Source organism: Phocoena phocoena, chromosome 2 (assembly GCF_963924675.1).
Source record: "Phocoena phocoena chromosome 2, mPhoPho1.1, whole genome shotgun sequence".
Lineage (NCBI taxonomy): Eukaryota > Metazoa > Chordata > Mammalia > Artiodactyla > Phocoenidae > Phocoena > Phocoena phocoena.
The window spans coordinates 169070349-169094921 of NC_089220.1; the positions used below are offsets into that span (position 1 = coordinate 169070349).

General features: G+C 41.3%; 1 protein-coding gene across 1 annotated transcript in view; it reads left to right on the forward strand.

Annotated features, from left to right (window-relative positions):
- The first annotated feature begins 2658 nt into the window (after window positions 1-2658).
- OPTN (optineurin) overlaps window positions 2659-24573 on the forward strand; it is a 35158-nt gene continuing 13243 nt past the window's right edge. Inside the window, 8 exon segments of the mRNA XM_065871801.1 lie at window positions 2659-2824; window positions 3430-3632; window positions 8111-8272; window positions 10546-10619; window positions 12755-12907; window positions 21230-21332; window positions 22861-22976; window positions 24283-24432. Of these exon segments, the coding sequence (XP_065727873.1) occupies window positions 2659-2824; window positions 3430-3632; window positions 8111-8272; window positions 10546-10619; window positions 12755-12907; window positions 21230-21332; window positions 22861-22976; window positions 24283-24432 (1127 nt within the window).

The window sequence follows — 24573 nt, forward strand, 5'->3', positions numbered from 1 at the left end:
AACAAATCTGTTAAATGTCTCCAAAGTATAGTCTAATCCTTGAATACCTGAGGAAATTTAATATTGACAAGTGAATGACACACGTTACAAGGATTTTATCTTTGTCAGTTACTTAGAATTTTAGTATTCTTTGCAAAATAGATAGGAGCACTGTTATTTAGTAAAAACCCATTTTTATGAAATTTTAGTGCCAACATAGTACTATGCAAAAATGAGTTTTATGGAAAGTCAGAAACTGGCTTTATCCAAATTATTTTATGCAAAATAATCCAAATTATTTTATTGGGGAAAACAAAAGCAGTCTATTCTGGTCACCTAATGCTAAGAGATAGCACACTTTAGCAGTGTACCTCTTTCTAAATGAATCAGGATAGGTAAAACACAGATGCTTTCAAAAGGCTCAAAATGCTTTATCCGTGTTTTTCACTTCATAGAATTGCCATCCTCATTAAAGAATTCCATGAGGATGCCTTTCCTGTGCCAGCTGCTCTAGAGGAATCACACAGGCCACAGTGCTGGGGGCCGGCTGTCCCCTCAGTAGCAGCACTGTCTCTGATTTCCTACAGGTCCTTTATTTTATTTATTTTTTTAACATCTTTATTGGAGTATAATTGCTTTACAGTGGTGTGTTAGTTTCTGCTGTATAACAAAGTGAATCAGCTATACATATACATATATCCCCATATCTGCTCCCTCTTGTGTCTCCCTCCCACCCTCCCTATCCCACCCCTCTGGGTGGTCACAAAGCACCGAGCTGATCTCCCTGTGCTGTGCGGCTGCTTCCCACTAGATATTTTACATTTGCTAGTATTTGTAAGTCCATGCCGCTCTCTCACTTCGTCCCAGCTCACCTTACAGGTCCTTTAGACCAAAAGCAGGTCACCAGGCTCTCAGTTCCAGGAGACCTCCAGAGAGCCAAGGATTGCCTCCTGCCAGAGGGGGAAAGAAGCACCGCTCTGCACCCCAAGGGTTTGGTGCATTAATATACGGGCATTAATACATGGTGGTTTGCCCAGCTTCTGCCCTAACATGCACAGGGACTTAGCAACGAAAACCATAACTGAAGCTTCCCTTGCAGCCTCTTAGAGAGATAGTCATTTGTACTCTGCCCTCCTTTCGGCAGTGGCAGGTTCTATCGGCACACGTGGGACGAGGCTCTTTGGACGCAGTGAAAATTTGTTAGTAACTTGTTTGTAAGCAATTCATTGACTGTTATTGCTAAGAAGTAAGAAGAAAAAATCCTTCCGGCAGCCTTGGTTATTTCTTTAAGATTTCTGGCAGTGTGCAATGGATGGGTGAAGTGGAATCTGAACTCTGGGCGAGGTGAATGGGCCCGCCTTCCACGTTTATCTATAGAGCACACCCAGAGGTTATACAGCAATAGATCAGAGAGCACTTCTTTCTCCTCAGCTTCCAGTGACTGATGCCGTAACTCTGCAATTCCTCATGAAAAGGTATATCATCATCTTTGTGAAACGTGTAAAGGAAAATGTTTGCCCACAGCATTTGATTTCTGTGTTTGCCCAGGTGGTAGGCCATACAGAAGCACAGTTGGGATACACCCGTCTATCTTATTTATGGCTACACTGACCCCTCGACAAATACAGTGGTATGCTTAAAATATTCTCAGAATATGCAACAACTAAGCAAGATTTTCGTAGTCTTTTAGAACGCTTTGCAAAAGTATCGACTATGGAAGCCTAAGTATTCAGTGCTGCCTTCACTGTATGACAGGGCTGGGCTTTGGAATCATCCTTAATGCTCGGTTGTGCCCTTCATTGAGTGACCTTGGATGAGCTATAAAACCTCTGTGAACTCAGCTCTGTCACCAGGAAAATAGCCGTCTAGTTGAGTTTTAGTGAGGATTAGAAACTGACAGTCTGGTGCGGTGATCAAGAGCATAGTAAGCATTGGAAATATGTTAGTTCTCCCTTTCCTCTCAGCCAAATATACAAGAAATAAAATATGGAGATTTTGTAACAATTAATTATTGAGATATAATTCACATACCATACAATTTCACCCAAAATAGGAAGATTTGAGCTTAAAGATTTTTCTGGGGAAAAATCCATTTAATAATACTTTGCCAACATCTACAAATGTATATATGGAAAGCCTCTTGAACTCGCCACGGTACGATTCTGATCATCATGATATCATGTCCATCTCTCCCTCCTCTAGCCCGCGTCTCCTTGCTGTACCCCTTTATACACCCTTATACACAGACATACAAACTGAAGCTAGGATGTACCTTTTTTGTTTAAAAAGGAAGAATCAGGATTGTTCAAAATATAATGGGAGAGGGCTTCCCTGGTGGCGCAGCGGTTGAGAGTCCACCTGCTGATGCAGGGGACGTGGGTTCGTGCCCCGGTCCGGGAAGATCCCACGTGCCGCGGAGCGGCTGGGCCCGTGAGCCATGGCCGCTGAGCCTGCGCGTCTGGAGCCTGTGCTCCGCAACGGGAGAGGCCACGACAGTGAGAGGCCCGCGTACCGCAAAAGAAAAAAAAAATATATATATATATAAATATAATGGGAGAGAAAGCACCTTGTAGAATACTTATTAGCACTTGCACATGGGCTTGTGGGACTCGTGAGGACGCCACGCAGAGGGGAACAGTTATAGTTTTGGTTTGTGACTTTTCCATAGGAACTGCTGCCATGTCCCACCAACCAGTTAGCTGCCTGACTGAAAAGGGGGACAGCCCCAACGAAACCACAGGAAATGGACCCCCCGGTCTGGCTCACCCGAACCTGGACACGTTCACCCCGCATGAGCTGCTGCAGCAGATGAGAGAGCTTCTAACCGAGAACCATCAGCTGAAAGGTGAGCAGCACCGGCCCCGTGTTTCCTCATTCCCGCTGGGCCTTCGGGAATGCCATCCTTTGGTAATAGCTTGTACGTGAATCCCTTTCCCTCTGCCTGGTTCCCTGGGGGAAGAAAGAGCACAGAATTAGCTTTGAGTAAGGCTAAAGCTGCTTCCATTGTTTACTTTTGGATACAGGTAAAAATAAAAAGTATGCCTCTCTGGGAAATGGCATAATGACATTTAGCCCATTTAAAAGGAAAAAGAAAACAAGGCTGCTATTATTACAGAGTTAGTCCTAAATATTACCTTAAAAGAAAGCATTCTAATATCTCCAGCCATGGTTTTTGGGAGAACCAGTGTTCGAATCCAGGAGTGATGGACCTCAGTCTATGTAGTTATTAATAGACATTTTGTTATAATGTCAATAAAATCAATTTTATTTTCTTGAGACTCTTCAGGACTAGAGATGACATTAGACTCTGCTAGTCCTGTCTGAAAGCGGAAACCACTCACTCATCTTGCTTTGCAGTCTTTCCGGCTGACCCTGGGGCCCAGGCAGGTTCCATTCATGACCCCAAGTCCAGTCCCCTGGTGTGACACTCTCCCTCTGCACCCCATGCAGAAGCCATGAAGCTGAACAATCAAGCTATGAAAGGGCGATTTGAGGAGCTTTCAGCCTGGACAGAAAAGCAGAGGGAAGAACGCCTTTTTTTTGAGACCCAGAGCAAAGAAGCCAAAGAGCGCCTAACGGCACTGAGTCTTGAAAATGAAAAACTGAAGCAGGACCTCGGAAAACTAAAAGGGAAAACTGAAAGGTCATTCGAGGTGAGCAGACTGACCACTTGTGATTTTATTCTGTTCATATTTGTAGTGCAGTCTTACTTGACCAGACTTCTAGATCAGAACCTTTCACGGTGCAGGCTAGATGGGTGCTTTGCATTATCTTGAAAGAAGCGTGCTTGATGAGAAGATTGGTTACAATTTTAAGGGTCATGTATAATCTCTGGTGAAGGAAAGAAATGGGTAAAGCTTTGACCATATTGATTATAGTCAAAAGAGTGTTACGGTTATAAGTCAGTATTTTGTATTCATTATAGATGGTACAGAAGGACCTCTGCCTAGAACCATCCAAGTGTTAGTCATTAGTTTATGTCTTTGATGTAGAATTACACTTTAAAAATCTATCACTCAGAATTTTCACTCATTGACCTTGTCCTTTCTCTCCGTCTAAAATAGATTCCTCGCTTTATGTTTTACATTTACTTCTGAAAACTGGTTTGACAAATGTCATGTGATATGAGGGTTGCCACATTTCCACTGACCCAAAGAACCCAAGAGGTGTGCTCACACCTGAGAACGAGTATCAAAGATGTGAGTGAAAAAGAAAATCAGAGCACATTTGAAGCCTCTGCCCATATTCTAAGGCTCACTGGGTATTATTTGTTTAGATGGACATCTGCAGTTCATTTTCTTCCAAACCTAGAGCTTATCAGCTTTAGGGAGGATGGAACACTAGGTTAATTCTTGGATATCAGTGATTTTCTTTCCTTTTTTTTTTTTTTTCAGTTCATTTACGATATTGTGTTAGTTCAGGTATGCAGCAAAGTGATTCAGTTATATAAATTTTTTTCAGTTTATTTTCCATTATAGGTTATTACGAGATACATAGTATAGTTCCATGTGCTAAACAGTAAATCCTTGTTGCTTATCTATTTTATGTACAGTAGTTTGTATCTGTTCCCTTATTTTTTTCTTTTCCATCATGGTTTATTACAGGAAGTAGTTTGTATCTTTCAATTCCATACTCCTCATTTATCCCTCCCTTCATCAGTGATTTTTCTTGAGACTTTACCTTGAACTTTGTTGATGTCTAATTTCTTAAATAGGTAAAGAATACGAACAAAGAAATAAAATAAGGAAAAGAGAAATATGGAATAATCTAAAGAATGAAAAGTTGTTTAGAAAAATATCATAGTTTATATCAATGACCTTACTTATCAACTCCTGCTCATGGGACAATGAAAACATTCAGCTTTAATAAATTTGTATTTGCATTGCGAATGTTTCATTGTTGATAAGATTTATCATGTCTGATGCTTCAGTTTGTCTTACAGTTCAAAGGGCATTAAGTCACTTCTTTGGGCGAAACCTCTCATTGTCTAAATATTTTTGAGGTAGAATACTCTGAAGAAATGATCACTGGGATATATGGGTAATTTTCTACTTGCTGGAAGAAAATATCTCACTTTGTTTTCCTCCCTTGGCTTTTGGGATGTGGGCTGACAGTTGGCTTCAGCCTGCGGGGGCCCAGCACTTTGAAGCCAAAAAGGAAGCTTCCAGAAGCAGTTTGTCTGCCTGAGATAGTCTGCCTGTAGGTTTTCCAAAAAGGTCCCAGTATTGGAAGAAGTTGAGATCAGAAGCTGGAGCTCTGGACAGCTTCTTTCAATGCAGACGATCAGCTGAAGCAAACTACAAGCAGGACTCAGAAATGAGTCCTTGGGACAAAGGGACGTTTAGGACTCTTAAAAACCCTTGGTCATCAGCTGTATCCCCCCAAACTGTACCTCCCAGGCCCACCCCTTGCCCCCCCGCCTCTTCTGTAATGTTTGTCTCCTGGACCACTTGTGTTGTTGTTGTTTTTTGGTTTAAAAAAAAATTTTTTTTTAATTAATTTATTTATTTTTGGCTGCACTGGGTCTTCGTTGCTACGTGCGGGCTTTCTCTAATTGCGGTGAGCGGGGGCAGTGCAATGGGCTTCTCATTGCAGTGGCTTCTCTTGTTGCAGAGCACGGGCTCTAGGCACGCGGGCTCAGTAGTTGTGGCTCATGGGCTCTGGAGCGCAGGCTCAGTAGTTGTGGCTTGCAGGCTCTAGAGCACAGGCTCAGTAGTTGTGGCACATGGGCTCAGCAGTTGTGACGCATGGGCTTAGTTGCTCCGCGGCATGTGGGATATTCCCAGACTGGGGCTCAAACTCATGTCCCCTGCATTGGCAGGTGGATCCTTAACCACTGCACCACCAGGGAAGCCCAGTTGTTTTTAATTTAGGCCCTCATCTTCCTGATTTACTAAAGCTCTCAAGGCCTCAGATTTTCCTCACTCATGCTGGTCCATCTTTGCTGCTGCTTCTGCAGGATGCGCCCCTCCTCCCCACTCACCCACCCCCACAAGCCATCAGGGCCTCTCCTGTGGTCTGTGTCACACAAGGGAAGGGAGCAGGGAATTTCCTTTGGAAATGTGCCTCTGATCTTTAGGGTGAGTCCGAGGCATTACTGGTTCTATCCAGTTTCACTGAATTATACATCATAATGATCTCTAAAGAGTACTTTTTAACTTTTAACTACAGATGGCCAGGCAAAGGTCATTAGATAGACTCTTGTTTTTGGATTATAAAATGGCATATCATCCTGGGCACATTTCCAGGACAATACAGGCACAGAAAATGACAGAGAAATTGTTGTGTCACAAAAGCTAATCAGTGCTAAGTGCTCAAAACTGATGAAAGACATAATAAATAATGGAGCTGGGCTTGAGATCCAGAGAATAAGCCCTGGAAGTTTAGTCCGGGAAGACGATGGACAGAGCCTTAACAAGTGAAATGAAGAGAAATTTAAAGTGTCACCTCACAAGGTGCTTTATAGCCAAATAAGCGGATCCATAATTTCCCCAGCATAGTTAAGAGATCCGCACAGTTGCAAAGAAGAAAATTAACCTGACATCTGAGATTCTAGAGTCATGGCCTTATATCCCTGGTCCTCAGACCCTTGTTTAAAACTCTTATTTCCTTCCTTAATAGTCCATTCTTCACAGTGTACTCAGGGAGGGCAAGAGGGTGGATGTGAAAATCCCTCACAGGGCATAGTCTTGCCCTTGCCCGCCTGCTTCCTAGTACCAGGCTAGGCGGTACATTTTCTTTTATGTTTTCGTGCCTTTAAATATACATTTCTTTGCTCTGAGTCATTACCAGGAGAGATTGCACAGGCTTCGAACCTGTCCTTACAGACCTAACCCTTCGGTTTTACAATGTGTTGCTTTTTGTAACGCCTGTGGGAGTTTCCTAGCAAGAGAATGGTCCAAATGAAGGCAGAGCATGGTTCCACTGGTGTGAGGGGCACTTCCATGCTGCCAATCACTACCAAGCCCTCTCTTCTTAACACTTCATGGACTAGCTGGTTTATGGTCCGTGCACAAGCCTTTCTGATAATTTTTTGGTTTTACTATAAGCCTTTGGGCCTGTTTACCATTCCTTAGGAGATCTGTCATAGGGTGTGTGTGTGTGTGTGTGTGTGTGTGTGTGTGTGTGTGTGTGTGTGTGTATGAATTTTCTGTGTGTTGCAATCCTCTGGTAATCTCAAGTGTATGTGTTTCTGGTGGCACCATGTCCATAAGAGCAGTGAGGGAAGAAATCAGAGAGGCTAAGAAGGTCACGACTGGAAGAGGCCACAGAGACCACGTGGTACCACGTCTTTCTTTCTGAGCCGAGAAAACTGAAGCCAAGACATTGAGTGAATCTGCTCAAGGTGACACATGCTCTGATTAGCAGAGTGTGGACTAGAATCTGCTCTCCCTTCTCCCAAGTAAAAACACCACATGTCAACAGGCTCTTTCTCTTATGACTTTGTCATATGTAGTAACTGCAACAGGATGAACACAGCAGGTACTCAGGGAAATATTAATGTTTACTATTAATGTTTATAGAGGCAGAAATTTAATTTTTCCACCCTTGGTACCAGCCTGTGAATTTTCAGTTTTCTTATTTCTCACCAGACTTATTTTTAGCAACCTTAAAACATGAGCATAGAGTACTGTAGCAACCAGACTGCATACCTGGGAGAATTGTGGACCTTTCGTTGTGTTTTGTCATTACTATAACATTATGCCCTTGGTGCTTTGGCTTCTGAGTAGACATGACAAGAATGGGGAGAGTGGGGGTGGGTATGCATCTGTAGGGGGGAAAAAAAAGGCAAGAGGTTGAGTTGTGGCAGTTCTTTGTGGAATTTTGGACTAGAAGTTACAAGTCTGCCATCGCCAAAGTCTGGCTGGTTATTTTCATGGCATCAGATTATTTCAGCATGCTGAGGAAGCCTTTCTTGTCATGAGGTTATTTTAACTTCCAATTATTTGCAGGTGATAAAATAATGTAAGCTTTTCCATTTTAATTGGCATGTCAAAATAAATTGCTAAGGATAAGCTAGAATATCCTACTGTAAAGCATAGCTGTCTTGCCAGTGGGTATGGAGACACTCGAGTTTGATGGCCAAGTCCCTAGCGTGATTCATTAATTCACTTTGCTCCTCGTCCCCAAGGTCCCCAAGGCAGAAGCAGAACCGGAAGTGGAACAGCTGAAGACCCAGGTGGCACGCCTTCAAGCTGAAAAGGTCGATCTGCTGGGAATCGTGTCTGAATTACAACTCAAGCTGAACTCAGGTGGCCCCTCCGAAGACTCCTTTGTTGAAATCAGGATGGCTGTAAGTGTGTTGGTTTTGGTTTTGTTTTTAAGCAAGTTACAAAAACCTCACCTGGACAGCTGCTACAAATACCACCATTTCCTTTCAACATGAGGTAGCCAGATAGTGGGGAAACTTCAGTGTAGTCAATGTAAATGTATAACATAATGCTTGTGGCTATCATAGCTGAAATGGAAAATATTGACTACCTTTTATGACCAAAGAGATAGTCCTTTTTCTTCCAGTATGTCCTGACAAGAGATAGTCCTTTTTCTTCCAGTGTGTCCTGACAAATTTATGTGACTGACCTAAAAAGAAAAAAAAGGCATAAAGTTTTTCAGCCCAGGCCTCAAAGCTGTGTTCAGCATTTCCCTTAGGTAAGCGGAGTTGTGATCAGATGTGGTAAAATCAAAAGGCTTTAAAACACTTACTAATAACAGAGCCCTCTTTTCAAGCAAAGTCTTACGAGGAACGTTGATACAGTAAAACTAAGAAGTGGAGAAAAGAAAGAGCAGAGCGGCTCTGGTTGTACCCTCAGGGAATACCCTGGCTTGTCCCTCCGCTCTAACGGCAGCTGCTAGGGAACCCCCGAGAACAGGGTTTGAAGGCAGGGTGGTCTAACTGGCATTTATGTGCAACCCCAAATGATGCGAGCTGGGCGAGGCAGCACGTGCCAGCCCATCCCTGGTGGGAAGCACGTGTCAGGGTAGCTGGCGTGCAGGCAGTCCTGCTAAAGAGTACAGAAGGTAAGTGAAGCCCAGAGGGACCTCTCCTCTGCTACTAGAAAAAAACTGCATACAGGGTGAGGGAGACAAGCACAGGAGGAGAAAATCCTCTCTCACACACACAGTCACTCCGGCGTTGTCGGAGTACACGTCTGATACAGGCAGAGAGGTTACCTGTGTCTCTGAAAAAGAAAACTCGACTTTGTAGGTAAGTGGGAGTGGGGCGGGGTGAGGGGCACCTTACGAAAGCTTAATAACTAATGGATGTGTCTGAAATGGTCGAGTGCGACTTTACCTTCTCATTTATTTGCCGTGCACAAGGTGAACAGAGTTGCAAAATGGCTCTTACTAGCCCTACCACCCACGCCCCTCATAAATTTTCGATGAATAGGGGCTGAAGTCAAGCGAAGTAAAATACTAATCAGGAAGTACACTAAAGTCAGAGGACTCTTTCTGCAAGTGAGCAAAGATTATGAAGACACAGCGTTGATCAAAGAGCGTTAACCTTCTACAGATAGCTGATAAAATTCAGGAAGCCCAAGGAGCGTATCAGAAGTTTCCAAATGAGGCTTCTTTCTTTGGGATGAATGGTTAGCAGAATATTCTCCCTCACTGATGAGTGACAGTTATTTCTAGTGTCAACATGTTTTTCTTGCCTTGCTTCTGTGAACAGAAAAACACTGCCCAAGATTTAGGAACGGTGTGCACACACAGAATTGTCTAGAACCATCTCTGTATTTTTGGAAGATCTTTCTGCTAGCTCACTGGAATAGAAATGTCTTTCAAGGGACTTCCCTGGTGGTCCAGTGGTTAAGAATCTGCCTTCCGATGCCAGGGATGCCGGTTTGTTTCCTGGTCAGGGACCTAAGATCCCACATGCTGCAGGGCAATGAAGCCCACGTGCCACAACTAGAGAGAAGCCCGTATGCTGCAACGAAAGATCCCGCATGCCTCAACTAAGACCCGACGCAGCCAAATAAATAAATAAATATTTAAAAAAAGAAAAAGAAAAAGAAACGTCTTTCAAATCATTTAAGTGTCTTAGTCTTCCTGTTCCCTAAGTGGCCCAACATGCATACAGATTTCTAATAGGAGCTAACCTATGCTTGTGAGCCTTGCCCACAGAAAACAGCCTTCTCTTCAACGTGGCTTCAGCAAGTCCTAACATTTTGCATGTTAAAGGACTGTGTGGGAAAGGTATGTGGAACTGTCACTAGCTCTGTGTGACCTTAATCTGGTCGGGGAGAAGGGAACTGCCAAGGAGAAAGAGAAGATAAGCTTTCCTGTGCTGGCGGTCAGGTTGACTGCTGAATGAGAGGAGCCCGACCTTCTTGACCTTCTCGTCTTCGCCTGGATGTTTATAGTCCTGACGGGGAGTGCAGGTTGAGGGAAGGGTAAATTTCCATTACATTTGAGTGACCGAATTTAAACATCTCACATTTCCACGTTTGATAGGTTCCTTGGGTTGTGTGTCATCCAGATTCCTGCTCTTTTGCCTTTTTCTCTTTTGATAAGGAATTTGTCTTGCAGACATACTATGTTAAATCCCTTTCATTTCTGCTTTTACAGGAGGGAGAAGCAGATGTGGCAACGAAAGAAATCAAGCCAAGTCCTGGGCCCACAAGAACTGATTCCATTGACACGTATGTGAAGACAGACTAGGGCTTTCAGACAGACACGCTGGGCAGTCTTGTCACTTTCAGCTCTCCCCTGGGAGGCCAAACATGGTGGGCTGAAAAAGCCACTTATTAATTTATACCGGGACCTTTCAAGAATGTTCCATTTGAATTGCTATTTAATGTTGCAGCCCAAACTGGTGGAGAAGAAAAACTATGTTTGGTGCCTCTGTCGGTGAACTGACCCCTCACCACTCTGTGTAGAGGTGTTTCATCTCCATCAGATGGGCAGTGAAAACAAGCTTCTTCTCAATTAAGAGACCCATGTTTCCTGATTTGTTTACCAGTGCAGTCTGATCCGGACCAGGCTGCCCAGCTGATAAGGGGGAAGTTTCCATTTTGTCTTCCCTGTTCATTCCCGAGTACAAGCCAAGGTGACTAATTCAGGATAATCTTCCATAGCAATGACTGTTGTTGCTCTGAGCGACGGTGGCTGTTTTTTTGAAAGTGCCCAGATATCTTACCTGGGGAATTGCAAGTAGACTTGTGACAAGTAGATATTAGGAAGCCGACATCTTAAGAGGTGGGGGGACCTTGAGGAGGAGACGGCAGGGGAACTGGGCACCTGAGTCTCTTGCAAGCAGCTCTGACCCAGAATGCGCTGTCAGCTCATCCTCTGTAAGCAGGTTCCTACTGCATGACTCTGCTTAAGAGTTATCTGAAAATTTCCCTAAGGATCTCTTCCCTCATAGGCTTTTAGTATCTTTTTTCTATAACTTGATGAATGTACTTATAAAACATAAAAGTGGGTTATTTTTTTTTCAGTTATGCTCCCAAGCCTTTGTATAAGGGAGAAAATCAGGATTAGATAATATTTTTTCATCAAACAGCGCAGTTGGCAGAAATGAAAGTTACTCCCTTTTTTAGTTAGAAATTCCTCAGCTTCCCCCTTTCCCCTATTGCTTTTTTTTAAAAAAATTATTTATTTATATTTATTTATCTTTGTCTGCACTGGGTCTTTGTTGCTGCGCGCAGGCTTTCTCTAGTTGCAGCGAGCGGGGGCTACTCTTTGTTGCGGTGCGTGGGCTTCTCTCTAGTTGTGGCGTGTGGGTTTTCTCTTCTCTAGTTGTGGCGCGCAGGCTCTAGGGCGTGTGAGCTCTGTAGTTGTGGCGCAGGTCCAGAGCACTTGGGCTCTGTAGTTTGCGGCAGGCGGGCTCTGGTTGAGGCGCGCCAGCTCAGCAGTTGTGGTGCACAGGCTTAGTTGCCCCATGCCATGTGGGATCTTAGTTCCCCGACCAGGGATCGAACCTGCATCCCCTGCATTGTAAGGCTGATTCTTTACCACTGGACCACCAGGGAAGTCCCCACACAGCTATTTTTTAATAACAGCTTCCTTACCCTTTTTGAAAGTATTTTAAGGAGTCAGAGATGGATTTCTAGGTTCAGAGTTTGAGCTTTGGCAACAGGAACTGGGATTGAATCCTAGCTTTTTGTTAGATGTGTGACCTTGAGTAGGTTAGTGAAAGAGCAGCTGCCGTTGGCTTCAGCATAGTTGTCCAGAATGTTTAGTTGCTGCAGTGCTCGTTGTGGTTTTCTTCATCATTGAACTGCCTCTTGATTTAATCTGAGTTGGAAATCAAGAAAAATATTTGACGTGCCAACAGTGCCTACATTTCTCTGCTCTAACTGTTTGAAACCAGAAACAAAAATGATTTTCTTCTCTTGACTAGAGAACGTGGTGGTTTCGGTCGAGTTGGAGAAATGCCGGTGGTCTGCGTGTCACCATGGGCAGCACACATGCTTGTGCCCTTTGTATGACTGTGGTCTTCCTGGAGGTTAGTCCTCTAGGAAAGCCGGACACCAAAAACCAGGGCTACCTCTGCCCCACTGTTTCGGTGGGTCCTGTGGTCTGGTGCCGTGGACGTGGTGACCATTTGGAGGAAGTGAGCACGTGCAGTGGAAATCGAGCCTACCCATCAGTCCCCACTCCTTCCCTGGAAAGCATGGAGGAGTGAGGCACTGGTGGTCACCGGGCCAGCTGTGCTTGATCTGTAAATGAGAATTAACTAGAGAATATTCTGGAAAGCAGTTCCTTTAAACTGGTTCCAGTAATATTCGTAGACTCTGACATTTTTGTTTTCTCATGAAAACCTTTTAACCTTTATGCTGTCCTGATATAGGAGCAAATCTGCAGAAGGTGCCAGGAATTATTTGGAATTTGAGGAATTAACTGTGAGCCAGCTCCTGCTTTGTCTAAGGGAAGGAAACCAGAAGGTGGAGAGACTTGAACTTGCCCTCAAGGAAGCCAAAGAAAGGTATGAAATAGGCAACGCGAAATATGCATACATTGCTTTTTTTTTTTTTTAAGAAGATATTGGGGGTAGGAGTTTATTAATTAATTAATTTATTTTTGCCGTGTTGTGTCTTCGTTTCTGTGCGAGGGCTTTCTCTAGTTGTGGCGAGCAGGGGCCACTCTTCATCGCGGTGCTCAGGCCTCTCACTATCGTGGCCTCTCTTGTTGCGGAGCACAGGCTCCAGACACGCAGCCTCAGTAGTTGTGGCTCACGGGCCTAGTTGCTCTGTGGCATGTGGGATCATCCCAAACCAGGGCTCAAACCCGTGTCCCCTGCATTAGCAGGCAGATTCTCAACCACTGCGCCACTAGGGAAGCTTTTTTAACAGTTTTATTGAGATATAATTAAGATACCATACAATTCATCCATTTGAAGTGTACGTTTCAATTTTTTTTTTTTAGAATATTCACAGAGTTATGTAGCCTTTACCACATTATAATTTTAGAACATTTTTCCTTCCAAATAAGCAACCCAATACCTTTTAGCACTCACTCCCCATTCCTCCTAGTAATTCTACTTTCTGTCTCCATAGACTTACCTTTTCTGGACACTTCATACAAATGGAATCATATAACATGTAGTCTTTTGTGATTGGCTTATTTTATTTAGCATAATGTTTTCAAAGTTTATCCATGATGTAGCATGTGTCAGTTCTTTTCTCGTTGCCAAATAATATTCCGTGATGTAACTAGACAACGTTTTGTTTATCTCGTCATCATTTGATGAACATTGGGGTTGTTCCCACTTTTTTCCCATTATGAATAATATTTGCTCTCAACATTCATGCACAATATTTTGTGTGGACATATCTTTTTAATTCTCTGGGTATATACCTAGGAGTTGAATTGCTGGGTCACATGGTTGCTGTTGAATATTTTGAGGAACTACCAAACTGTTTTCCACAGTGGCTGCACCATTTTACATTCTCACCAGCAATGTATGAGGGTTCCACTTACTCCACATCCACATGAACACCACTGTTGTGTATCTTTTTGATTATGACCATCCTCGTGGATATGAAGTGGTATCTCATTGTGATTTTGATTCTGTTTCCCCAATGGCCAATAATGTTGGGCATCTTTTCATGTTGGCCATTTGTATATCTTCTTCTTTGCCCATTTAAAAAAATTGGATTGTCTTTTAATTATTGAATGGTAAGAGTTCATTAATATTCTGGATACAAGTCCTTTATGAGGTATATGGTTTGCAAATATTTTCTCCCAGTCTGTGACTTATCTTTTCACTTCCTTGATGCCATCATTTGCCAAAAAAATAAAATTTTTAAATTTTGATCTAGTCCTGTTTATCTGTTTGGTTTTTTGTCCCTTCTGCTTTTGGTGTTGTATCTAAGAAACCATTGCCTAACCCAAGGTTACAAAGATTCACCCCCTGTGTTTTTTCCTAAGAGTTTTATACTTTTAGCTCTTACATTTAAGTCTGTGATCCATATTGAGTACATTTTTGTGCATGGTGTGAGGTAAGGGTCCAACTACATTCTTGCATATGTAGATATATTGCTGTCCCACACCATTTGTTAATTCTTTTCCTCACTGAATTGTCTTGACACCCCTGGTGTAGATCAGTTGACCATAAATGTAAAGATTAATTCCTAAAGACTCAATTTTATTCAGTTGATCTATATGTCTATCCTTATGTCAGTACTACACAGTCTTGATTACTTTAGTTCTGTAGTAAATTTTGAAATTGGGAAATGCAAGTCCTCCAATTTTGTTCTTCTTTTAAAAGACTGTTTTGACTATTCTGGGTCCCTTGTTTTTTTTTTTTATGTAATTCATAAGATAAGTTTGTTAATTTGGGGGGAAAAGCCAGCTGGGATTTTGTTAGGGATTGCATTGAATCTGGAGATCGATTTGGGAAGCATTGCCATCTTAACAATATTAAGTCTTCTGATCCATAAACATGGGTGTCTTTCCATTTACTTAGGTCATCCTTAATTTCTTTCAATGATGTGTTGTAGTTTTCAGCATACAGGTCTTGCACTTCTTTTTCAAAATTTATTCCTTTGTATTCTAGTCTTTTTGGTGCTATTATACATGAAATTGTTTTCTTAATTTCATTTTTGGTTTATTCATTGCTAGTGTAGAGAAATACAACTGATTTTTTTTTTTTTTTTTTTGCGGTACGCGGGCCTCTCACTGTTGTGGCCTCTCCCGTTGCAGAGCACAGGCTCCGGACGCACAGGCTTAGTGGCCAATGGCTCACAGGCCTAGCCGCTCTGCAGCATATGGGATCTTCCCGGACCGGGGCACGAACCCGTGTCCCCTGCATCGGCAGGCGGACTCTCAACCACTGCACCACCAGGGAAGCCCCTACAACTGATTTTTGTATATTGATCTTGTAGCCTGCAACCTTGCTGAATTCATTTATTAGTGCTAATCATTTTTTTAGTGGATTCCTTAGGATTTTCTGTAAACAAGATCATGTCATTTGCAAAGAAATAGTGTTACTTCTTCCTTACCAACTAGGATTCCTTTTATTTCTTTTTTTTGCATAATTGCCCTGGCTAGACTTCCCATACAGTGTTAAATAAAAGAGCAGAAAGTAGACATCCTTGTCTTGTTCCTGATCTTAGGAGAGAACGCTTTCAGTCTTTCACCATTAGGCTGCTATTACCTTTGTTTTTCATAGATGCTTTTATCAAGTTGAGAAGCTCCCTTCTATTTCTAGTTGCAATTTTTATCATGAAAGGGTTTTGGATTTTGTTAAATGCTTTTTCTGAGTCTATGAAGATGATTGTATGGGTTTTTTTTTTTTTAATATTTACCTTTATTTTTTTGGCTGTGCCAGGTCTTCACTACAGCATGGGGGATCTTTTTAGTTGTGGCATGCGGGCTCTTAGTTGTGGCATGCAGACTCTTAGCTGTGGCATGCATATGGGCTCTAGTTCCCTGACCATGGATCGAACCCGAGCCCCCTGCATTGGATCACAGAGTCTTAACCACTGGCCCACCAGGGAAGTCCCTGTATGGGTTTTTTTAACCTCTATTAATATAATGTATTACATCGATTGATTTTCCAATGTCAAACTAACTTTTCACCCTTGGATAAATCCCACTTGGTCATGACGTATGATCTTTTTTATATGTTGCTGGTTTGGATTGCTAGTCTATTGTTAAGGATCTTTGCATCTGTATACCTAAGGGGTACTGGTCTGTAGTTTTCTTTTCTTATGTTGTCTTTGTCTGGCTTTGGTATAAGGGAAATACTGGCCTCATAGAATGTGGTATACACACGCACTTTAGGATAAAATTTATTTACCTCATAGAGTTGTGAAGTCAATGAATTTCTATGTATGAATGAACTTTTTATGAAGGCAAAGTGCGAAATCACATAAGACGGGGGAGATAATGCAACAGTTTTAGGGTTCCACTGATTGCAACATTTATAATAAATATACTATAAATAGGATATATTATAATATACATAAATATATTATGTCTGAGACATAATTAATTCTCTCAGACATTATAAATGGCTCATTAATCTTAAAATTATAGCACTATAAGAAGCACTTTCTAACTGAAGCAGTTGAAATTTTTAACTATAAGATCTGTTTTTAAAATATGAAGCGTAAGTTATTTATTCAGAATGAGGGTAACCTAGAATATTCAGTGTTTGTCCAATGACTTATTTGATCGTCAGCTCTTCTCAGAGGTGAAAAAGGTATGATAGCTATGAATCGTAGGTTTTTACCCCATATCCTTACTGCTGTCCCTTAGAAAAGTTCAGAGGTTAACTTCCAGGAAACTAGTACCATGTATTCTAATGGAGTAAAATATTCATCCTGCCTTTTTGACAAGTCCCAAAATCTAGTAATAATGCACAGAAAAATAATTAAGTAAAAGCATTCTTTTTACACCTTAATAATTCCAGCCAATTTTTAAAGGGAAGATGTTTTACTTTGAAAAAGACCCTTAATAGTCATAAGTAATCAGTGTGTTTCTGTTTCATTGGCATGTTTACCCTCCTGAGTTCTGCACACCATTCTAAGAAGTCAAGTTTAGCCAGTAATTCATCCTTCCTCAGATAACATGATTAGCTTTAATAATAAAAGTGTAAACTTAGGAATTTTCTGATTATACATCCGGATCTTTCATATAATCTGGTATATATTGCCTACTTTCAAAATAATGATAGCTCTGTCTGGAGGTATAGCTTTTCAGATTGCAGCTAGGAAGTCAGGCCTGACTTTGAGATGGGTGTTTCCCTCTCTCACCCTGAGCTCCCTGTAAAGGACCCCTTTCTCAATAGCATTAAATTTCCATTTTGTGAGTCAGCCTTCTCACAGTATTTAACACCTGGTAAGTCAGTGATTGGTTGCGGAGAGTAATGTTCCCCATGTGGGTATTAGGATGACCTCCTGGCTAAGGTCGGACTGAAACCAAGAAATAAAATCACTGATTCCTGGACAACCTGGCTTGATTTACTATGTGGGATATGATGGAAAAACGTTCCAAGACCTAACATGTCTTCTTCTCAAATACATAAGTCAGTCTTCAACCATTTTCATGAGAAATAAGGGTAACAGACAGTTTAAAATTTACTCTGAAAAGTTTTAGGGATTTGTGGGGACAGCGGACAACAGACTTGCCTTTCTTCCATTGTTTGCCAGGATTCATATTTCGTGCGATTTGTGTCTTCTGAACAAACTTAAACTGATAGCCAGGAAGGAGAGAGAAAGTATACATGAAGTGTGACCCGGGATAATCAAGAGGTAGTAGGGAAAAGTCAGCCGAGATGAAAATTTGCCCTACAAAATTAAGTTGAAATTCAAATGTAGGTCAGAAGCCTGCGTCATATGTGAGTGATGTGATAACGGCCCATCCTTCAACCTTGCACCAACCAGCTCTTGGCCCATTGATTTGCTTAGCTAGAAGCAGTGCCTGCGCACCAGTTAGGTTGGGCAGTTTGCAACAGATACTAATGCTGTTTGTTTATTTGTTATTATCACTAAGTTTTTAATTCTTTTTAAAATTTTTTTTTTTCGGTATGCGGGCCTCTCACTGTTGTGGCCTCTCCTGCTGCGGAGCACAGGCTCCGGATGCGCAGGCTCAGTGGCCATGGCTCACGGGCCCAGCCGTTCCACGGCATGTGGGATCCTCCCAGACCGGGGCACGAACCCGTGTCCCCTGCATCGGCAGGCGGACTCTCAACCACTGCACCACCAGGGAAGCCCCTATCACTAAGTTTTTTAAAAATCAGGTTTGAATTCACATAGTTTAAAGAATTGGTTCCACAAGCTTTTTATGGAAAAACAGTAATTCTTTGACCAACCTCTCTCCACCCCCCCACCTCCTTTTCCTGCTTCTCAGACAACCACTTGCAACATATTTAGCTGGTTCTTTTGATACATACTCCCATATATCAAGATTAAATTGCTACTTAAATTTTGTTTCCTATTTTAGACATAATCTATTGACCTCCCGCTATGAAGGATGAGGATTTAACTGCCTTTCACCCTCACCATTGTCACTCCACACACTTCCGGGCCCTTCTTCCCACCCCACTCCAAAACTGATTATATTGACATTCAGTTAGGTCACTACTCAGTGTTTATTATTATTATGTGTACATACCCACGCACACATACAGTTCTCTGTTGAGCTGTGCTCTATGCTTTGACCACTTTTCCTTTTTTATACTTAAAAAAAAAATCTCTATGCAGAATTCCCTTTATAAAAATTTGCTTAGTTTCACCATACTCTTCTCCAGTGAGGAAATCTCAATTACATTCAAACGTGTTAGTAGTCTAATAGTTTTCTCTTGAAGACTTTTCTCCTGGAGTCAGCCTGGGTGTTATCTAGGTCCTGCTGTATTGCAGTCATCTTGGAATCTCCCTTTGTCATTGTCCTGTGGAATTCCTTCATCTCTACTGTGTTGGATCACCTGTTTCCTGAATCCAATGCCTTTCTCATTCCCTAAATATCTTTAAATATCTCCACTAACTTACTAAGAAAGAATATATGGGAAGGATATTTTCTGAGAACTGCATATCTGAAAATGTCTGTTTCTACCTTTTTATACTTAATGGATAATTTGGCTAGATATAGGAATCTGTATTGGATATAACTTTCCCTCCAAATTTTGAAAGCATTACTTCATCATATTCTAGCTTTTGGTGTTAATGTTGAAAAACTCATTGCCATTCTGATTCTTAATCTTTTGGTTTAAAACTTCTTTTGTTTTTCCTCTCCCCCAAAGGTTCTTTGCTCTGTCCCAAGTTTTCTGACATTTCACATGTGCTTTGGTGTGACCTTGTTTTCATCCATTTGTTCTGGACATTCTTGGCCTCTTTCATTCTGCAAACTCATGTCTTTCAGTTCTCGAAAAATGATCTTGAAATAATTCAGGGATAATCTCTTATCCTCAGTTTTCTCTGTTCTCTCATTCTAGCACTACTGTTATTTTTAATTGGACCTCCTGGACCAGTCCTCTGACTTTCTCAACTGGGTGTTCCTCTTCCATTTTTCTCTCTCTCCTTATCTCTTTCTCTCCATCCCCCCTTCACTCTTGCTCTTTCTCTTCTTTCTGTTACATTTGATCAACTTTCATCTTCTTTGTGGGGCGGGGGACAGTTCCTTTGAATGTTCCTCTTCCATTTTATTATGGTGGTAACATGTTTCCTTCTGTCCCTAAGGATATTAATGATAGGTTTTTTTTTTTTTGAAGTTTTTTTCCCCTTGGCATATTCTAATTTCAGTAAGTTGTTTTATTTTCTGGTTTACTTTGTCTGTTTCATTTTAAGGTTTTCCTGAAATGTCTGGTAATCTTTACTGTTTGATCAGATTTAAGACTGGGGGGTTAGATGCTGATCAAAGTGCTGTGTGGGGCTTCCCTGGTGGTGCAGTGGTTGAGAATCCGCCTGCCAATGCAGGGGACACGGGTTCGAGCCCTGGTCCAGGAAGATCCCACATGCCGCGGAGCAACTAAGCCCATGCGCCACAACTACTGAGTCTGCGCTGTAGAGCCTGTGAGCCACGACTGCTGAAGCCCGCACACCTAGAGCCCATGCTCTGCAACAAGAGAAGCCACTGCCATGAGAAGCCCACACACCGCAACAAAGAGTAGCCCCCGCTTGCCGCAACTAGAGAAAAGCCCGCACGCAGCAACGAAGACCCAACACAGCCTAAAATAAATAAATTTATTTAAAAACAAACAAAGTGCTGTGTGCATGTAGGGAGATCTGGCCGGGAGGTTTCCTTGGGGAAGTCTTACGTCAGAAACTTTAAATCTTTTCCTTATCCTGATCAAATTCTCCAGAGGAGACTTTTCCAGTCTCCTGTCTGAAGGGTACTTTTCTAGATGCCAGCATTCTGGAGATGAGTAGGAACAGAAGGCTGAGGGTCTTAGTATTCTGTAAGTTCCCCTCTTTTCAGTAGGGAACCCAAACCCTCAACTCTGATTAATGACTCTGAGTCAAGAGACCCTTTATTTTATGACCTTCTAGTCATTCTTAAACAAGTCCCAACTTTATCCCCATGTCCAGAGGTACCTGGTGTCACTGATTCCTGAGCCTTTGGGGTCCCACAGTATGAAGTGGGTTCCATCTTGGCTCTCCCTACTGTTGGCTCAGATCCAGTCCTCTTGGGCTATCTAGTCAGTTCCCACTCATACCTAATGCTTCCCAAATCTTCTTGCTATTATTTCCTCTCCCTTTCTCTTTGTTCTTGTAGGTGTGTGGCTTTTAAAAGTCATTTTAGTGGCATTCAAGGTGGGAGAAAAATTACATGCGTATATTTAAATCTACCGTCTTTAACCACAAGTCTCTTTATTTCATTTGTATCGGGATGGCTTTCATATGATTATGATTCAGTGTAAGAATGTTGCTATATTTGTTTGTTTTCAGGACCTCATAAACTTATATGGGTCCCAAAAAACAAGTCTTTCCCTCTCTGCCGAATCCTTATAAAGGGACACCCACTCTCATGTAGCACATATGCATGCACATGTGTACAAACATAAAAACACAAATTTAAAAAATATTTCTGTGCATGACAATGACGTGAAAAGAGGCAGTATTTTTCAGTGTTCAAGATAAATTATACATATCTTATACCTCCATGTGCATTCATCCCTTAAATCAATTCTAGCCAATATCAGGTTGAAAGCAAAACCAGAGCTGATATAGAGAATGTGAAGAGATTTTGAAAACATTGATCTTTTATCCAGATTTTGAACATTGTTCTTTTCAGTGCTTCCACAATTGTTTTTCCTCTGGAAGCCAAAGAGAAAGTAACTTTTCTATATTCTTTAATTTTTCAGAATTTCTGATTTTGAAAAGAAAGCGAAGGATCATTGTGAGATTGAGACCCAGACAGAAGGGCGCACAGAACAAGAGAAAGAAGAGGAGAAAGGCACAGAAACTGTGGGTACTAAGTGTCTAAGACTGTTACTACACCCCCGATGGACAAAGAGTAGTGCAGGCGCTGGAGCCGCGTCTTGTGATGTGTTACTGGCTTTAGCAATAGAGAAATAATTTCCATGTTGAATATTTTCTATTTCTCTCATATTTCCTTGTCCTGATCTGAATTTCATTCATTGTAAATTGTACTGAGATGTATTCCTGTCCTAGTGATTCTAAGAAATCACGTCTCTCTCTCTCCTTGGCTGATTTTCTCTCCAGAATTCCTAAGTGGACAGGCCCACTAATTGAGAAAGGAATTTTGTCCAACTTATAATAAGATCATTTGAGGATGTGACCCAGAAACGTAAGGTAGCATTGAAAGACCTTGGTTCTATCCCACTACTTGTTTGAACAAAATACTATGAACAAAAAAGGCTCATTTTTATATACATGCTCATATACATTTCTGTTCTGTGGCAACTCAGAGACGTGCCTTGTAGCCTGCAAACAGTCCGTAGCTTGGGGAAAGGTGATGAAGGCAGGAAGTTGTAAGACCCACAGTAGCCCGTGAGAAGGCATTTACATAAAATACTTTAGCTAATTTATTTATTCAGCAAATATATATCAAATGCCTACTGTATGCCATGCTCTGGGCTGCGTCTCCTACTTTCAAGAGAATGGAGAATATTTTAAAAACTGAGATGAAGAGAACACCTGTGAGTCGTAGTACCCTGTTGACTAAAACTAATCGATAACTAATAATAGAGAAGTACTGAGACTTCCATGGCACCATAAAACTCACTGACAAAAATTCTAGAGCTGCCAGGGAAAAGGCAGTACAGTGAAAATAGTTGAGTAAACTAGAAAAATAAATCAGCCAGGGAATATGGGCATGAGTTGCTAGCTGGATAAATTAGATTGTGCTTTGACATCATTGTGACCTATAGTCCCTTGAACTATGATCAGGATTCTTTTTTTTTTTTTTTAATTTATTTATTTTTGGCTGCTTTGGGTCTTTGTTACTGCGTGCGGGCTTTCTCCAGTTGCGTCGAGCAGGGGCTGCTCTTCATTGCAGTGCACGGGCTTCTCATTGTGGTGGCTTCTCTTTGTTGTGGAACATGGGTTCTAGGCATGTTGGGCTTCAGTAGTTGTGGCTCACGGCTCTAGAACACAGGCTCAGTAGTTGTGGTGCACGGGCTTAGTTGCTCCATGGCATGTGGGATCTTCCTGGACCAGGGCTCTAACCGGTGTCCCCTGCGTTGGCAGGCAGATTCTTAACCACTGCACCACCAGGGAAGTCCAGGATTCATTTTAATCAAGATAAAGACATTATCACAAGTGCATCCAAACTGATCAGTTAATGATCTATAATGAAGCAGAGTTGTACCCAAATCTTTTTTTTTTCCATACAAGATATTTGGGGCGTTAATTGCCAAAAGTTTAATCAATTCAACAGTCTTATTTAGACACCAGTGGTTCACACTGTTTTCTCACAAAGAGGTTCATTTAGCCTCTGATAAATGCGTGTTTGTGATTGCCTGGATGACAGGTTGGAAGTGAAGTGGAAACGTTGAACCTTCAGGTGACAACCCTGTTTAAGGAGCTGCAGGAGGCTCACACAAAGCTCAGTGAGGCTGACCTAATGAAGAAGAGACTTCAGGAAAAGTAAGAGTGAGATGAATTTTATCCTCCTTCGAAAAGTGTACAGTTTTACAAAATACGTTAATATACAAAAATATAGTTTTATTACTGTTTTACTGAGTAAAAGAAAAAGAGACCTAATTAAAATATGAATTCAGAAAACACAAATGTTCAGGTTAATATAGAAACATATTAGGAAGTCCTTGTAGTAATATGGGGGAATGGGCCCAAGGGACTCTGATTCTGCTGTTTGGGGACATTTGTTAAGCGTATATGAAGACCTGGAAAAAGCAGTGAGCCAGACTTCCTGTGACTTGCGTGAGCTGACAACATTGATGTGAACCAACATAAAAGCTACAAAGGGCAAGAAGAACTTGAGTGAGATTTACTTAGGAAAAAAAAATTGATTTTCAGTCAGTTATGAAGTCTAATTTATAAATTGGGAGAATTTTGCATTTGCTTGTTTCTCTTGATGTAAGAAGTTATCCCAAATTTAGGAAAGGTAAGTTGATGTTGTTCTTTTGGATTAGTTAGCAAACATATTTCCAGCCCAATATACAAGTGTATGTTTCCATGGAGTTACACTGACCAAAGTTGTACAGTATTAATGGTTATCTAGTACATCATAGCAGCTGATGCTAAGGACTTTGGATAAACAGACCTAAGGTTGAAATATGGATCTACCCCTTATTTGTGGTATTACCCTGGACAAGTTATTTATTTAACCTCTCTGAGTCTCAGTTTTATCATTTGTAAACTGTGTGTCATAATTCTGACTTTGTATTAAGTAAGCTAACGTTTAACATGCTTTGCGTTAATGCCTTGCACATAGCTATCAATGGTTTGTATTTGCTGTTATATTGAAAATTTCTCTCTGATCTTTAAGAGGACTGAAAGCATTTCCTTCTCCCCTATTGAATCTTTGTCAGAAGTCATATTTTTTATGCTTAACAGAGCCCATAGTTTTAAAAATACTAAAGATATCCATGGATCACTATATGAGAAGCACCTCTAGCCAATTACTAGTTTGGTCTGTATCTAAACCACAGAAATATATTTGCATGACTAGTTGAAACAATTACTCCAGGTAGACAGTAGCTTGTGTGATCTTAGATCTGTACTTGTTTATACTAGGCATAAGGGTTCAGAAATATTACTTACTTCTAGTAAAGAAGCAGGGAGGATAAAATATTTAATTTTGTACTGTTAAATTTTTGAAAAATGTAATCCTAAAATTCTTTGCATTTTGCTACATAATCTGGGGATTCGTTTAAAAGCCACTGAGAAATGAAGTATTGTTTTGTCCTCATGAAATTTTGCTCTTTCTTAGATGTCAGGCCCTTGAAAGGAAAAATTCTCCAACCCCATCAGAGCTGAATGAAAAGCAAGAGCTTGTTTATAATAACAGAAAGTTAGAGCTCCAAGTAGAAAGCATGCGATCAGAAATCAAAATGGAGCAAGCAAAAACAGAAGATGAAAAGTGAGTATGCTGTGACTGAATGGCTACTTGCTAAAAGAAGATAGAATAGCTCTTTTATGCAGATTGGAATCAGGATTTAAGAATAAATTAAAAATTTTTTCTCTTTTATTTATTTGAAGGCGTACTAGTAGACTTTTCTGA